General features: G+C 46.5%; 1 protein-coding gene across 7 annotated transcripts in view; it reads left to right on the forward strand.

The window, feature by feature from the left end:
- The window catches only part of lrp4 (low density lipoprotein receptor-related protein 4), a 472,786-nt gene that overhangs the window by 350,583 nt on the left and 104,268 nt on the right, over window positions 1–17,935 (forward strand). For all 7 annotated transcript variants that reach the window (XM_068046457.1, XM_068046460.1, XM_068046459.1 and 4 more), the window contains exons 7-12: window positions 5,307–5,426; window positions 5,569–5,694; window positions 6,383–6,508; window positions 7,088–7,222; window positions 12,062–12,187; window positions 12,879–13,109. In XM_068046457.1, the coding sequence (XP_067902558.1) occupies window positions 5,307–5,426; window positions 5,569–5,694; window positions 6,383–6,508; window positions 7,088–7,222; window positions 12,062–12,187; window positions 12,879–13,109 (864 nt within the window). The remainder of the gene's footprint in view (window positions 1–5,306; window positions 5,427–5,568; window positions 5,695–6,382; window positions 6,509–7,087; window positions 7,223–12,061; window positions 12,188–12,878; window positions 13,110–17,935) is intronic.

Below are 17,935 nucleotides of genomic sequence, written 5' to 3' on the forward strand. Positions count from 1 at the left end.
AAAGACCCTGGAGACTGATTGATTGAATCTAAATGCCATGGGTCTCATTCACTCAGGTTTCACTTCCTCCAGTGAGGAGAAGCAGCAGAGTGGGGGTCAGCTGCAGCCATAGGCAGGGGCAGCAGCAACAACCAGAGGGGTGGCAGGAGTGCCAGTCTCCGGGGGTGGGGTGGTGGGGAACGGAGGATAAGCGCACAGAGGGGCACGCAACCAGCCTCCTGTGCGAAGAAGAGGTTGCCCGCTTCAGAGGATCTACAGACTGAGGCTCAGCTACCTTCAAATGTTTGATCAATAGTGTCGCTCAAGACTTTGCCTCTCCAGGGAGGCCGTCACAGAGCTGTGTGCCATGATGGAGGACGACCTGAGCCCCATGGGAAGTGGTGGGCACTCAATGCCAGTGGTGCTGAAGGTCACCAAGGCGGTGAATTTCTACACCTCAGAATTATTCCAGAGATCCATAGGAGGTACGTGTGGGATCTCCCTGCCAGCGGCTCATCACTGCATCAAGATGGTCACCAATATCATGTTCAAGAGGGTCAGCCAATACATATGCTTTCACACCAATCCGGACAGTCAGACTGAGAGGGCCATAGGATTCAGGGCCATTGCTGGATTGCCCAGGTGCAGGGTGTCATAGACTGCCCGCATGTGGCCATCAAGGCTTCCACAGACCAGCATTCAGCCTTCATCAACAGGAAGAGCTTCCAGTTGCTTAGTGTACACCTGGTCTGAGACCACCGCAAGTGCTTCCTGCACTCGTGCGCACAGTTCCCAGGAGCAGCCACGATGCCTACATATTGGAGCAGTGCCAGGTCCCAGACTTTTACAGGCCTCCCCTGCACGCCTTCCTGGCTGGATACTGGGTGACAAGGGCTACTCATTGAAGACTTGGTTACTGACACCTTGTGAGAAACCCAAACATTGCTGCCGAGGAGAGATACAACACCTGCCACGGGACAACTCGAGCAACCATCGAGCAAGTCATAGAGCTTCTGAGGATGAGGTTCAGATGCCTCGATAGATCTGGTGAAGCCCTTCAATAGACACCAGCGAGGGTCTCACACATCCTGGTGATTTGCTGCCCTGCACAACCTGGCACTACAGAGGGGAGAGCAATTAAACTGTGAGGATATTGTTGAGCACGATGGCTCCTCTGACGATAAGGAGATGGAGGAAGATGATAACCAGGCACTGGCTACTGGAGAGCTCCTGCAACCACAGGCAAGGCGCCAAAAGATTTGTGCTAGGGAGGCTTGTGACTTGTTAATACAGGCACGGTTCACATGATCTTTAGTGACAGGTCCATGCAATTCACTAAAGCTTCAGCACTTTGCAGTCCTGTTGCTGCCTCCTTCGTTGGCCTTGCCATTTACCTGCACCCAGTTAGAGATTACATTGCGGCACGGGGAGTGCCTGGACCTCACACGGTGTGCTTCCACCCATCAAACCCTTTAACAGAGCCAGGGTACTCCTGAAGTCCCAGCGACCCACAGGAAATGCAAGGAGATCTCCAGCCTTGCATGTTTCCCCCAAAAAAATTAACCTGTGAACCCTGAGTGCAGCTAGGTGCTCTTCTTAAATCTTTTCTGTCAGCTTCTATGTGGTGCTCCCCCTGCAGTCTCAGCTGTGGTGGAGGCAGGCTGCTGACTTTACTGCCCTGGGGCTTGGGATGATCTTGGCCGTCATCCTCCGGCCGCTTCAGGCCTGGAGGGCCCTGGCATACTCAGGGCCTTCTGCCCATGTGCAGGAGCCTCCTCTGTCATTGCTGGTGAGTGACGCACTGGTGTCACTGACAGAGGGGCTGAGGGGTAGCTATCCACACCCGGAGTGCCCTGACAGGAGCCCCCAGATGCATCAGGCAGCCCCTGCTCTGCCCTTTCAAGGCACACCTGTAGCTCCCTGCTCACCTGAGGAGTGTGAGGTCCTGGTGGTGAGCCCAGGCGCCTCAACCCCCCTTTCGTCAAGCCATTGCTGCACAAAGCTTATGGCTGTGGTGATTATGCAGGGCTGCACGCATCTCCAGCATCCACTGTGTGATCTGCTGGATATGGCTCTCCAGTAGGGTGGCCAATCTCTCCATGGAGGATGCCTAGTGTGCACAGGCCAGTGATATGGCAGCATCATGAACTGGATGGACTCCTCCATCATCCCTGCCACGGTGCGCAGCCTCTGGAAGCTCCCTCAACACATGCTGTAGCGACAGCCTCTGCTGTCTTGCAGTCGACTCCAAAGGCATGTCATCAGTCTGAGGCTGAGCACCACCGGACCCTCCAACAGTCGCCCGAGTGTCAGTGGCCTCAGCTATCACAGTCTCCATCAGCTGCTCAGACACGTCTGTGCTCTGCGCATCAGATTGTGATCCCAGATCTACTCGCGCACAGATGCTCACCGATGAGAAAGCATCTGCACTGGTGGAGGGTGCAGAGGAATGGTGTGACAGTGCGTCCTTTGACGGCTGCCCTCCACTCTCTTGAGCTGTCTGCTCTTCTCATTGGCCTTTTTTTTTATTCTTTCATGGGATGTGGGCTTCGCAGGCCAGGCCAGCATTTATTGCCCATCCCTAATTGCCCTTGAACTGAGTGGCTTGCTAGGCCATTTCAAGGGCATGTAAGAGTCAAACACATTGCTGCCAGACCAGATCAGGACAGCAGATTTCCTTCCCTAAAGGACATTAGTGAACCAGATGGGTTTTTACAACAATTGACAATGGTTTCATGGCCATCATTTGACTAGCCTGCGTGATAGAGCAGATTAATGAGATGATAATGCGCATTTCATCACACCTTTCGGTCGACACCTAGAGCTAAATTTTATGGGCCTCCCCCCAAGATGGGCTTGGAGGCAAGGGGGCCCATAGATTTGTGACAGGAGGCGGGGGGCCCGTCACCTCCCCGTCGCAACGTAATTTTGTCAGGGCTGGGATAGGGCGATGACAGCCTTCCCGCCCAAAGGCCAATTGAGGCCGTAGGTGGCTTGGGGCGGGGGCCCTCCTCTGTGGGCAATCTGAAGGGTCCCCTCCAGGAAAACCTACACCTCCGTGAACCACCGTCCCCCTGAACTAAAGGTCCACCCACAACCCCCCGCCCCCCCCCCGCCCGCCCCCCCCCCACCCGCCCGCCCCCCTTCCCCACCGGGGCCAGACTGGCAGGCCCTGTTGACCCTGCTTCGCTTACCTTGGATCCAGGCTCCAGTGTTGGGCCTAACACTTTAAAGGGACAGGGACCCCGGCAATGGTTTGTTAATTGGCCCGGCACGGTAGAATCACTCTGGAGGGGCTCCAGCTGGCTGAGGTGGGAATCCCCCTGTCTTTTTGGCCCGCGCTGGAGCCCTGCCATGGGCACAAAATTCAGACCCTGGTGTAGTGCTCCATGTGACTTTCAGTGGACACTTTAACATAATGCCTCGTGTTCGCCAGAGCCTCTCCTATGCCTATTAGGCCGTTCACTCTCTCGTGTCTCCGCTCCTATCTCACCATCTGTGATGGAACAGCCCCAATGATGTCCTCCAAGCTCCAGTGCTGTCTTCTTCATAGAGGTCAGGATAGTGAGGAATGGGATACCACTGACGGTCTTTGCCCTTTCCTTTGCATTGTGGGCAGTCTTCTCCTGCAAGTACGTAGATGACCGCTGTTAATCGCCCGAGAAAAATACACTGAACACCCATGCTGGTGGCCGCCTGACTGATCATGGTGGTGCCACACGAAAGCCTCCTGCATACAGCTACTCAGAAGCAGCAGTGTAGGAGTCGTGATGGGCCAGGATCATTCACTGAGATGCTACCATGCCTGCAACAGGCAATGATACAGGCTGGCCCCATTGCCAGGGACAGGGATGGCATTCCTTCTCTCACTAGCTCACCTTTACACACGAAGCCTCTAAGGAGGGCAAAGTGTGGTGCAACTACCTTGGCGGATTGTATGAGGGCATTCCCCTGCTTGCGGCACTGCAGCCAGGTTCTAGGGACGACGCAACGGCTACTGACCTCCTCTGCAATCTCCATCCGGGCTTTCTTGCTCTGGTGGACAGGTCTCCTTCTCACGTCCTGGGAGCCTCCTGCTTCGCCCGAGCAGTCTGGAGGAGACCTGCAGTGGGGGAGTGGGGGGGGGGGCGTGGGTGTCTAGAATCTGCCATTCTTGGATAGGCCTACTTTAGCTGCTCTTCCTCTCGGGCTTCTTTGTCACCGTATGTATTCAAATGAGTGCCTGGCAGCCCTTTAAATATTCCAGTACTCCCAGCGATGTGACCTCACACTGCCACTGGCGCCTCACTGGACACCTACTCTGCCTGCCGGCAGTTAATTGGCCGGCCGCTGCAGAATAGTGCACCCAGTCCGTTCCCCACACTACCCGCTACCCACCCCCCCACCCCATTCAAATGGCACACCTCCAACTTGCGGTCCCAGCAGTGGGACCTCGGGCAGTGCTGAAAAATTCAGCCCTTTGTTTCAGAATCTATAGAATTTGAAATATGGATAATTAAAATGTGTTCATATGCTAGGGTAGGAAGAATTTTTAATACCAGCTTTGTTTGGTCACAACATTCAAAAAGTATATGTGTTCAAGCAGTTGGGCCTGTGGAAGAAACTGAAATGTTATGAACATCAGTTTTTATAACTTGAACAATTTCAACTTTTATATAGCTCACTGTCAGCCTCTAGTGGCAGAGGCACAGAAATGCAGCAGCACATGCCAGCTAAACATTTCTAAAATGATAATTTCTGGTTTTTTCATATATATAGAGATACAGCACTGAAACAGGCCCTTCGGCCCACCGAGTCTGTGCCGACCATCAAACACCCATTTATACTAATCCCATATTCCTACCACATCCCCACCTTCCCCTACCACCTACCTATACTAGGGGCAATTTATAATGGCCAATTTACCTATCAACCTGCAAGGCTGTGGGAGGAAACCGGAGCACCCGGCAAAAACCCCCATGCGGTCACAGGGAGAACTTGCAAGCTCCACACAGGCAGTACCCAGAATTGAACCCGGGTCGCTGGAGCTGTGAGGCTGCGGTGCTAACCACTGCGCCACTGTGCCGCCCGGTTCTTCAACCAGTAAACCAACAATATTTTTGTACACTTGAAATTTCAAACAGGAAATAGGAGGCTTATTTAGATTTTACACTCATAAGACTATCTGATTTTAATCCTCCAGAGAGTTTCATAACATATTTAAAAATATGGAAAGGATTGAAATAAAATTATGGTATGGGCCTGTTGATTAGCAAATGGTAAGTTTAAAATGGAGGCTTCTACCTTTGCGCATGTACTAATTTAACTTTCTTGGTTATTCTCCACAGCATCCCATCATCCATGCCGGTCGGGTGAGTTTCTCTGTAACAGTGGACTCTGTATCAATGCTGGCTGGAGATGTGATGGTGATTTTGACTGCGATGATCAGTCCGATGAGAAAAATTGCAGTGAGTTTTTTTAAAACCATCTTCTTCAAAACAAAAATCACATTCCACACAACTATGTTGGAAACAATTGTCATTAGTGACCAAAGACGGAAGTTTCTATTCGAGGAAAAGTATAAATATTCTGCATTTTATTGTTGCACAGCTGCTTCACAGTGCACGACAGACCAGTTCCGCTGCAAATCAGGCCGCTGTATACGGTTGTCATGGCGATGTGATGGAGAGGATGATTGCTCTGATAACAGTGACGAAGAAGACTGTGAAAAAACAGGTGACAATGGGAATTACTAAATGACATTGGTGTAACTTGAACTTTTGACCAGAAGTAGTAGTAACAGAAGAAAGCCAGTGATTATTGTAGAATAATGGGCCAATTTAGGGTGCCTTGGCACAGTTGATGAGACTTTGAGAGTCAGGCATTCTGCTGCATTACCAGGTCATTCAGTGAAACGATCTTTGGCATATTATGAGCAGGATGTGAATTTCTGATATGCACAGCCAGCACACAAGGCTCCCTGCCTTATCATGACCTTATCCAATTGATCCATCATTCTTGTATGTAATGTGCGCACACACATACCAGCTCATCATAGTAAGTTATCACCATCCACAGTCAGGGCAGGGGATAATAAATGGTGCAAAGATCAGACTACTGTGATTTGTACAGGTAAGATCTGTGGCAGGTTGCATTAGCTATTGTGAGACTGGTTATGTTACTGCTTGAACTGAACATGAGGGAACGGTATTGTCATTTTATTCGTCCAATCGGAGGCTCATCTTCTGGCAGTGCAAATTTAGGCAAGTGATGTGGATGATATTCCAACCATTTTAAAGATTAGAAAATGATGCACCGTGTATCCTGATTTTCCGATCCGCACCAAGACTGGGTAAAACTCCCTGTGGAAGTGTAAAATCAGATAATTGCCCCAAAGATGTTAACTCTGCTACTTTTGTCACAGAGTTCCCACACTGTGCTCCAGATCAGTTCACATGTGGCAATGGAAGTTGCATTGGTCAACGCAAAGTCTGCAATGGCGCCAGGGATTGTGAAGATGGCAGTGATGAAATCCCACACCAGAACTGTCGTAAGTTTGAACTTAATCAAAAGATCAGTGCATGGCGCAACAATGTACTTTTTAAATCTTTTAAATCATTTTTTGTACAGAAGTTAGGTCTTATTTCCATCAACTCCCTTTATCTATGTGCTCAGGGTAGAACACCATTATCAACAAAACGTAACTGGAAAACTGATTTGTTTTATTAAACTAAACATTTGGTTAGTGTTTCTGTTCGATAGATTGCTTCTGTTTCAGTTTGTCCCCACACACTATGCCATGAACAGGAGGATGGTGAAGAGACCTGTTCCTAGGCCTCAGCCATTTTTCAATAAGCTGCCAGGAGATTTGTAACCAGGTAGGCTAAGCCAAGGCTGAGATTTCTTCTCCCTTGGGAAGCACAATCACTATTCTCCTGATGGGCTGAGCTGAAAATGGAAAATCATGGCATGGAGAATTGCAAGGGCAAGACTAGACCCTACTAGTCTGTCGCATAGCATGTGGACATAATTTGTCGAAATGCACGGTGCCACGTAAATGATTTCCAGGTGACAGGATCATCCACTGCAGTTAAGATGCATAAGAACTAACCTTGTGATTTAAAAACAGGTGAACGATCTGAGGAGGAAAGCTGCAATGTGAACAATGGTGGATGTGCACACAAGTGTCAGCAGGTTCGAGGCATTGTACAATGCACGTGCCACACAGGCTATCGATTAATTGAGAGTGGAAAATTGTGCCAAGGTAGGGACAAAGAATTGTAACTCTTACTTATTAGTATAAGAGTATATCAAGGCTGCTGAATTCCCTCAGCCACAGCAGATTATTTAACAGGTCTGCGTCTAACAATAAAAGTACGTAGGGGCGCTGAACCGCTTGTAGCTGACGAGGTTGAATTGGTGTCGAGAACACAAAGGGGCTATACAAATGCTGGCCATCCTGACACAAGGGTAACACTTGATCACATCAGTTACAACTACGTACTGATTATCTTTTCATCTAACATTTCCTTTTAGGATTAATTTTCTCTGGGTAAAGTTCAAGTAGCAGTCTTTGATTAATTGAATGTTAATTTATGTACATTCAAAAATGGTATTGCTTCCTCAATGGTGATCACCAGCTTAACAAGCAAACATTCAGCTTTTCAATTTGTGTCAGCTTGTTAGCATTTCGTTAAACAAAAACTTTTTTACTTATTTGTGGGATGTGGGTGTTGCTGGCTAGGACAGCATTTATTTCCCATCCCTAATTGCCCTTGATCTGAATGGCTTGCTAGGCTATTTTAAAAGTCAATCACATTGCTGTAGGTCTGGAGTCTCATGTAGGCCAGACCACATAAGGACAGCAGATTTCTTTCCCTAAAGGACATTAGTGAACCCGATGGGCTTTTCCAACAATGGTTTCATGGTTACCATTAGCCTGCTTTTTAATTCCAGATCTATTAGTTGAATTCAAATTTTACCATCTGCTGTGGTGGGATTTAATCCCATATCCCCAGAGCACTAGCTGGGCTCTGGATTACTAGTCCAGTGACATTACCACTACACCACTACCTCCCAGCTACTGGAGACTGTCTGAAGCAATAATATCTGTGAGAGGTAGAACTGAAAGATGTTAGAACCATTGTTTTCTCCCATTGCTAGTTGTTACAGAGTTCAAGAAGAAGATAGTATCAGTTTGAAAAGCAGAATTGTAGTAGGCTCCAAAATACTAAAAATTACACAAAATGGACTGTCAGAAGTCAAAACCTTCAAGGGGTGGGGGAGTGGTAAGCATATGTTGATGTTGAGAAAATAAATCTCACTCCTTTAGTACTCACATTCTCAATGAGTAGATTCTACATTCACCACTTCTGCACTTGTGGATTTTTCCACTGCAATTAAAGTGATCAAAATGCTATAGTTCTGCAACTTGAGTTATGACCTCTTCATGGCCTGCTTCACATTCAGCGCAACCTCTTGACTTCATATATCATAAAGCATAAATTCAGGGCTCTTTTTCATCTGTCAACTTTTCTATAAATGTGTCAGCTTTATTGAAGTTGCTGGTTAGCTTGTGTTGGTTTGCTAGATTGTTTGTTCTGGAGATGCAATAGCTGTTCTATTTTTTCCAGTCCGATTTGATAAGTGGTGCGGTAAGATCTGGCTGGCTTCAATACACTGCTTTGCCTGCTGGCTGTAAGAATCCTACATGGAATAAAATCATGCAGGGTCAACCAGTTACTAATTGGTTTGATCCCACAGCATCAGACTGCACAAATTTGGCACAGTTCGGTCCTTGGTTTCACCCAGGGAAACCACAGTGAAGGCTGGGTTGGATAATGTAAATAAATATTAATATGGTGCAGATGGATGCTCTTTTAGGATTGTGGCTAAAGTCCATTGTTTGGGCAGAGTAGAGGGAGCTTAGCTGCAGCTGGAGCATGCCATTACTGAGCTCAGAGTGCTCATTGAATGGCTGAAATGGCAATGTGTATGATTTTTTTCATTAACATTTCTTTACCTGAACACTTTTTCCTAGTGCTGAGACATACAGTATATTACTGTACTGTACTGCATACCATTCAGCCTTGTTATAACAATTGGTGATGGCTGATAAAATAGATCGTATCAGAGCTTCAACTGCTTTTGAGCCCCTATGTGTTTATTTGAAGGGGATTCAGCCAGAGTTGTTTTTTCTTGAGAGCAACAATCTGTTAATTATTTGAGTTGACAAACTCAGTTCCCAACCATAAGTACTTGTATTTGTATTTATTTCTAACACATTCCTAGAAGGTTCTGGCACAATATAATTCAGGCTGGAGGAATATTTGTAGTGGAGTTCCCCAGGGGTCAGTGTTGGGAACCTTGCTTTTCCTGATATATATTAATGACCAAGAACTTGGTATACAGGGCACAATTTCAAAGTTTGCAGATGATACGAAACTTGGAAGCATTGTGAACTGTGAGGAGGATAGTGTAGAACTTCAAAAGAATATAGACAAGTTGGTGGAATGGACAGACAGGTGGCAGATGGAGTTCAATGCAGCGAAATGTGAAGTGATTCATTTTGGTAGGAAGAACATGGAGAGACAATATAAAATAAAAGGACATGTTGTCGAAGCTTTTCGGCTTGCACTCATCAGGACAATCTGCGAGAATGCCAATGTAAGGGAAAGCAACAACTTTATACTGTATGAGAAGAGAGTGCTGATTGGTTGGCAAATGAACTATGATTGGTAGAGGCATTGCCATGGAGAATGCACCAGTTTATGGTGACTGACAGTTAACTGCCAAGCTTTGTTTGAAATTTAAACCAGGCAACATGACTCTGATTGGTCAAGGCATTGCCCTGAGGAATGAACCAGCGAATGGCTGTCACTTATTTTGTTTAGTTGGAATAGACACAATGTGCGTACATTTCTTTCTGTCTGCAAAGCACAGGACCCTGTGTATTAATACATGTAGCTTCCAGCACGCACAAATGCCCCACATTGCGAGCCCTACTGATAATCTTGAACTGGTTGTCAGCGTAATTCTTAGCACACTGAGGATTGCTTAGAAATGTTGTCCAATCGCGGAATCACATCTAATGTTGAGCACGATGTTTTGAGTTTTGCAAGCATGGGCTGGTTGGGTATGGCCTATACCTTGCCCATTGTAAACAGCAGAAGGGACATGTTGTTTGATAGCATCTGCCAGTCTTTGGAACATATGGCCTATATACAGGTGAAGCTAGCTGTTTCACGCTGCTATTATGCAGTAACAAAACGTGTGGTAGTCACCATTAACAGGATGCTGCCTTCAAGCCAAAAAGACGTCTGCCTATCACACAAATGAGTAATGTGATATAGGAATTTCAATGCCAGTGTGATGCTAGGTGTATAGGCTGTACGTCCCGAAGACTGGTGGATCATATCAAACAACATGTCCCTTTCACTGTTCGCAACAGGCAAGGTACAGGCCATACCCAACCAGCCCATGCTTGCAAAACTCAGAACACAGTGACCAACATTAGATGTGATTCCGCGATTGGACAACGTTTGCTAAGTAATCCTCAGTGCGCTAAGAATCACGCTGACAACCAGTTCAAGATTGTCAGTAGGGCTCACAGTGTGGCGTATTTGTGCACACTGGAAGCTACATATATTAACATATATGTTCTTCGCAGACAGAAAGAACATGTACACACATAGTGCCTATTGCAGCTAAACAAAATAAGTGACAGCCATTCGCTGGTTCATTCTTTAATGCAATGCCTTGACCAATCAGAGTCAAGCTGCCTGGTTTAAATTTCAGCAGAGCTTGGCAATTAACTGTCAGCCACCATAAATTGGTGCATTCTCCATGGCAACGCCTCTACCGATCAGCGATCACTTGTCAACCAATCAGCACTCTTTTTTCATACAGTATAAAGTTGTTGCTTTCCTTTACATTGGATTGTCCTGATGAGTACAAGATGAAAAGGTTGGACAAAGTGTCTCTATTTTCAGCAATACTCAAGTTCTGTACTGTCAAACGACTATAAAATAAAGGGTACAATTCTAAAGGGGGTGCAGGAGCAGATGGATCTAGGTGTATATGTGCATAAGTCATTCAAGGTTGCAGGACAGGTTGAGAGAGCGGTTAATAAAGCATACAGTATCTTGGGCTTTATTAATAGGGGCATAGATTACAAGAGCAAGGAATTTATGTTGAGCTTCTATAAGACACTAGTTCGGCCTCAGCTGGAGTATTGCGTCCAGTTCTGGGTGCCGCACTTTAGGAAAGATGTGAGGGCATTGGAGAGAGTATTGAAAAGATTCACGAGAATGGTTCCAGAGATGAGGAATTTCAGTTGTGAAGATAGATTGGAGAAGTTAGGCTGTTTTCCTTGGAGAAGAGAAGGCTGAGAGGTGATTTGTTAGAGGTATTCAAAATCATGAGGGGTCTGGACAGAGTAGATAGAAAGAAACTGTTCCCACTTGTGAAATGATCGGGAACGGGAGGGCACAGATTTAAAGTAGTTGGTAAGACAAGCAAAAGCGACATGAGGAAAAACTTTTTCACGCAGTGAGTGGTTAAGGTCTGGAATGCTGTGCCTGAGAGGCATTCAAAAGGGAATTAGACTGTTATATGAAAAGGAAGAATGTGCAGGATTACGGGGAGAAGGCGAGGGAATGAAACTAAGTAAATTTCTCTTCCGGAGAACTGGTGCGGGCACGATGGGCCGAACGGCCTCCTTCTGCCCTGTAATAATTCTGTGATTCTGTGACAATATATGCTTGGGCCAGTTTTCAAACTTTTCATCCCACCCTTTGCTTGTTTGAAAAGTGAAAGGGAGCTCTGCTGGAAAAAGTGTGATTGTATTTGTCTCACTGACCAATTTTTGTATTAGTATTCTTGTGTAATGTCAAACAAACCATGTACATAAGATGATACTTCAGTGGCTTCAAAGTAGCTGTTCACTGTAGAACATTTCCTATGTGGCTGTGAGATGCTTTATAACCAGGAGATAGAAGGAGAAGGGAAGCATTCCATGTCATAAGCATTATCTTACTGTCTATGCAAGTGCCACAGTGGTACAATGACAGCATTGTGGTAACTGTTGTGCTGATTCTTGCAGACATTGATGAGTGTGCTGAGGATGGATACTGCAGTCAAGGCTGTACCAACTTAGAAGGAGGATTCCAGTGCTGGTGCGTACAGGGCTATGAATTACGACCTGATAAGCGAGGCTGCAAAGCCCTGGGTGAGTGTGCTATAACCATTCTAAATTATTTCCTATAGCTACAAAAGTTGCATTATATAACCATAGTAAAACTAATCTTTTATATCCCTAGTTCTTCTAATTCCTGCTCAGTGTCTGTTTTCATGCTCCCCACCCATGCATTTGGAATGGGTTGCTATGGTAAAGTTTTTGTTTAAGTGCAAGTTGTTATTTTTCCCCTCTAGGTGCAGACGAATTGATTCAAACTACTATGTCCACATTTATGTTTGTGAAGCATTACGACACCGAAATAGTGACACTTGTAACTTAGTATTGTTATGCTCTGTGCCATAGTGTGACAGGATTCATTACACAGAATCTACAGCACAGAAAACAGGTCATTTGACCTAACTTGTCTACGCCAGTGTTAATCCTCCACACAAGCCTCCTCCCACTCTAATTACCTCCTCTTAACCTGTCCCCTCTCTCCATATCCCTCTATTTCATTCTCCCTCATGCATGCATCAAGCCTCTCCTTAATTGCATCAATACTATTCGCTTCTGCCTCTCCATGTGGCAGTGAGTTGCACATTCTCATCACTCTCTGTATAAAGAAATTCCTCCTAAATTCTTTAGTGCTTTGTTAATGGTTAGTCTTGGGGGGTACTTGAAATCCTGTCGAATGAAACATGTTTGTTAACTTGTCTGTATCTGAATTTTTTATTATCTTAAGGGCCAGAACCAGTGCTGCTGTTTGCAAATCGGATTGATATCCGCCAGGTACTGCCCCGCCGATCAGAATACACACTTCTACTCAACAATCTGGAGAACGCCATCGCTCTGGACTTCCACCACAGCAAGGAACTGGTGTTCTGGTCGGATGTGACCTTAGACCGCATTATGAAAGCGAACCTGAATGGAAGTAATGTGGAGGAAGTAGTATCAACGGGTCTTGAGAGTCCAGGTACAGATAACATAATCAAATCCGTTTAAATCAGATAAACATGGGAAACTATCAATGATTTACATTTCAGAGTGTTTAGAAAGACTGTTCTTTGTGGTGATATTAAGCCATACATCAGAAATGAGTCGTCATGTTTAGATGTGTGAGTATGACGATTCACATTTTTCACATTATTCACAGATTCAAAATGGCCACATTTGCAAGCGACACGCGATCGTTCCTACACGTGGTCATAGACATTGATGATGTGGCCAGGGCACCACAGTATACCATTGGGGGTGAGACAGCTGGATTGTTTACCCATTGTTGACCTTTGTTTCATGGGTGTGAGCAGCCTGTGCACACAGCAATGACCTGAGATCACCAGGCCTTATCTGTATATAGTGACAGTCTTTTTTTATATAGAAAATCAAAGGTAAACAGCAGCAAACTGCTTTTTCCTTGAGGCAGATTTAGCCATTGACCTTGAGGCCCTTTAGACAATAGAACAGAGGTTCCCAAGCTTATAATTGCTGAGCCCCCTCTTTGGAGATTCACAGTTTAAAAAACAGTGGGGGATGGGGGGAATTAGTTTTTGCCAGTAGTGTGAAACAGCTGATAATGAATTCGTAGCTCAATTTACACCGCAGACAATGTTCTTTTCCATTGAAGTCAAATAAATGCCAAAACATCCAATATGGTGGGTGGTGCAGACGCGCTCAATCTGCGTTGTAAGTGCGCCACTTCCATGTTGGTAAAGACTCCTGCGTAGGTTTACTGGGCCCACACCTGAAACTTACGTCAGTATGTTTGTGTAAATAGCGGGGCTAATGCCAGTTTGAATCACCCCTTTGAAATTAGCCTTGAATGCAACTGCATTCAGGTTAACGCTGTCTACATACAGCCTTACCAGTGGCCCTTAAAGGGACTGTTGGAAGCCATTCTCAAAAATGTACATTTTGTTCAAACAATAATTACCTGAATGCACCTGTTTCCAGCCCCCACCCTCACTCTCACGTGCTCCCGATCTCCCTCCCCCCATCCCCCCAGTCTTAGGACATACCTAAGGGCTGCTTGCAGGAAGACCCCTGGACCAACTTCATCCTCTGGGAACGAGTGGCCTATTTCTGAATGCCCAATTGGTGTCTGCAGCTCATTGCCAATAGGCTAATGAGGCACAAGGCCCAACTTTGGGTGAGACTCGGGCTCCAGCTTCTAGTCCATGCCCCCTGCTCACCACCTACTTCAGGCCTGAAAACGGGTTGGAATCAATTTCCATCCCATTGTCGTGCAGCGCCGAGCAATTTCATCACAGAAGTTTCTCTGTACTTCTGCATGGGAAAAAGATTGAGTTCATTGAATCTGTCAGATATGTCAGCCAGTACTTCAGGTCATGGATGAGCTGGACATACAGCCAACCAAATTGGAACTCAGTGATGCCATTGATTCTCTAGCCAGCGGCAAAGCCCCTGGGAAGGACAGCATTACCCCTGAAATAATCAAGAGTGCCAAGCCTGCTATACTCTCAGCACTACATAAACTGCTTTGCCTGTGCTGGGACGAGGGAGCAGTATCCCAGGACATGCGCGATGCCAATATCATCACCCTCTATAAAAACAAAGGTGACCGCGATGACTGCAACAACTACCGTGGAATCTCCCTGCTCAGCATAGTGGGGAAAGTCTTTGCTCGAGTCGCTCTAAACAGGCTCCAGAAGCTGGCTGAGCGCGTCTGCCCTGAGGCACAGTGTGGCTTTCGAGCAGAGAGATCGACCGTTGACATGCTGTTGTCCCTTCATCAGATACAGGAGAAATGCCGTGAACAACAGATGCCCCTCTACATTGCTTTCATTGATCTCACCAAAGCCTTTGACCTCGTCAGTAGACGTGGTCTCTTCAGACTACCAGAAAAGATTGGATGCCCACCACAGCTACTAAGTATTATCACCTCATTCCATGACAATATGAAAGGCACAAGTCAACATGGTGGCTCCTCATCAGAGCCCTTTCCTATCCTGAGTGGCGTGAAACAGGGCTGTGTTCTCGCACCCACACTTTTTGGGATTTTCTTCTCCCTGCTGCTTTCACATGCGTTCAAGTCCTCTGAAGAAGGAATTTTCCTCCACACAAGATCAGGGGGCAGGTTGTTCAACCTTGCCCGTCTAAGAGCGAAGTCCAAAGTACGGAAAGTCCTCATCATGGAACTCCTCTTTGCTGACGATGCTGCTTTAACATCTCACGCTGAAGAATGCCTGCAGAGTCTCATCGACAGGTTTGCGGCTGCCTGCAATGAATTTGGCCTAACCATCAGCCTCAAGAAAACGAACATCATGGGGCAGGACGTCAGAAATGCTCCATCCATCAATATTGGCGACCACGCTCTGGAAGTGGTTCAAGAGTTCACCTACCTAGGCTCAACTATCACCAGTAACCTGTCTCTAGATGCAGAAATCAACAAGCGCATGGGAAAGGCTTCCACTGCTATGTCCAGACTGGCCAAGAGAGTGTGGGAAAATGGCGCACTGACACGGAACACAAAAGTCTGAGTGTATCAGGCCTGTGTCCTCAGTACCTTGCTCAGTTGCAGCGAGGCCTGGACAACGTATGCCAGCCAAGAGCGGCGTCTCAACTCATTCCATCTTCGCTGCCTCTGGGGAATACTTGGCATCAGGTGGCAGGACCGTATCTCCAACACAGAAGTCCTCGAAGCGGCTAACATCCCCAGCTTGTACACACTACTGAGTCAGCAGCGCTTGAGATGGCTTGGCCATGTGAGCCGCATGGAAGATGGCAGGATCCCCAAAGATACATTGTACAGCGAGCTCGCCACTGGTATCAGACCCACCGGCTGTCCATGTCTCCGCTATAAAGACGTCTGCAAACGCGACATGAAATCCTGTGACATTGATCACAAGTCTGGGAGTCAGTTGCCAGCGTTTGCCAGAGCTGGCAGGCAGCCATAAAGACAGGGCTAAGTTGTGGCGAGTCGAAGAGACTTAGTAGTTGGCAGGAAAAAAGACAGAGGGGCAAGGGGAGAGCCAACTGTGCAACAGCCCCGACAAACAAATTTCTCTGCAGCACCTGTGGAAGAGCCTGTCACTCCAGAATTGGCCTTTATAGCCACTCCAGGCACTGCTTCTCAAACCACTGACCACCTCCAGGCGCGTATCCATTGTCTCTTGAGATAAGGAGGCCCAAAAGAAAGAAACTTCAGGTTTTACTAGGCTTTTTTAAATTCATTCATAGGATGTGGGCGTCGCTGGCTAGGCCAGGATTTATTGTCCATCCCTAATTGCCCTTGAGATCGGCAATAAAAAAAATAGCCCAGTAAAACCTGAAGTGCTGGTCAAGAAAATCATGATGAAGTAGTGATTTAGAGGCAATCAAATATATGCGGCACTTCATAGGTTCATAGGTTCTTGCCAAGACATTGCCATGGGATAGGAGTCTAAACACTTCAATTACCTTCATCTGTTATTTTAGATGAAAGAGTTGTCTTTTGAAGAAATCTTGTGGGTTATCTTTGAGGGCAGGAGACTTGGTCTCCAAGTGGCATTTTAGTTGGCTTGGCTTCATGCTGTCCTGAGCTTGAACTTCAGCACAAACACATTGCGGTTGATCATCAAAGAGAGGTTGATTAGCGTGCAGGAGAGACATGTTCCTGTGAAAATGAGGGATAGAAATGGCAAGATTAGGGAACCATGGATGACAGGTGAAATTGTGAGACGAGCTAAGAGGAAAAAGGAAGCATACATAAGGTCTAGGAGGCTGAAGAAAGACGAAGCTTTGAAAGAATATCGGGAATGTAGGACCAATCTGAAACGAGGAATTAAGAGGACTAAAAGGGGTCATGAAATATCTTTAGCAAACAGGGTTAAGGAAAATCCCAAAGCCTTTTATTCATATATAAGGAGCAAGAGGGTAACTAGAGAAAGGATTGGCCCACTCAAGGATAAAGGAGGAAAGTTATGCATGGAGTCAGAGAAAATGGGTGAGATTCTAAACGAGTACTTTGCATCGGTATTCACCGAGGAGAGGGACATGACGGATGTTGAGGTTCGGGACAGATGTTTGATTACTCTAGGTCAAGTCGGCATAAGGAGGGAGGAAGTGTTGGGTATTCTAAAAGGCATTAAGGTGGACAAGTCCCCAGGTCCGGATGGGATCTATCCCAGGTTGCTGAGGGAAGCGAGAGAGGAAATAGCTGGGGCCTTAACAGATATCTTTGCAGCATCCTTAAACACAGGTGAGGGCCCGGAGGACTGGAGAATTGCTAATGTTGTCCCCTTGTTTAAGAAGGGTAGCAGGGAAAATCCAGGTAATTATAGACCGGTGAGCCTGACGTCAGTGGTAGGGAAGCTGCTGGAGAAGATACTGAGGGATAGGATCTATTCCCATTTGGAAGAAAATGGGCTTATCAGTGATAGGCAACATGGTTTTGTGCAGGGAAGGTCATGTCTTACCAACTTAATAGAATTCTTTGAGGAAGTGACAAAGTTGATTGATGAGGGAAGGGCTGTAGATGTCATATACATGGACTTCAGTAAGGCGTTTGATAAGGTTCCCCATGGTAGGCTGATGGAGAAAGTGAAGTCGCATGGGGTCCAGGGTGTACTAGCTAGATGGATAAAGAACTGGCTGGGCAACAGGAGACAGACAGTAGCAGTGGAAGGGAGTTTCTCAAAATGGAGACGTGTGACCAGTGGTGTTCCACAGAGATCCGTGCTGGGACCACTGTTGTTTGTGATATACATAAATGATTTGGAGGAAAGTATAGGCGGTCTGATTAGCAAGTTTGCAGACGACACTAAGATTGGTGGAGTAGCAGATAGTGAAGGGGACTGTCAG

The sequence above is a fragment of the Heterodontus francisci genome, chromosome 14 (genome assembly GCF_036365525.1).
Source record: "Heterodontus francisci isolate sHetFra1 chromosome 14, sHetFra1.hap1, whole genome shotgun sequence".
In the NCBI taxonomy this organism is placed as follows: domain Eukaryota; kingdom Metazoa; phylum Chordata; class Chondrichthyes; order Heterodontiformes; family Heterodontidae; genus Heterodontus; species Heterodontus francisci.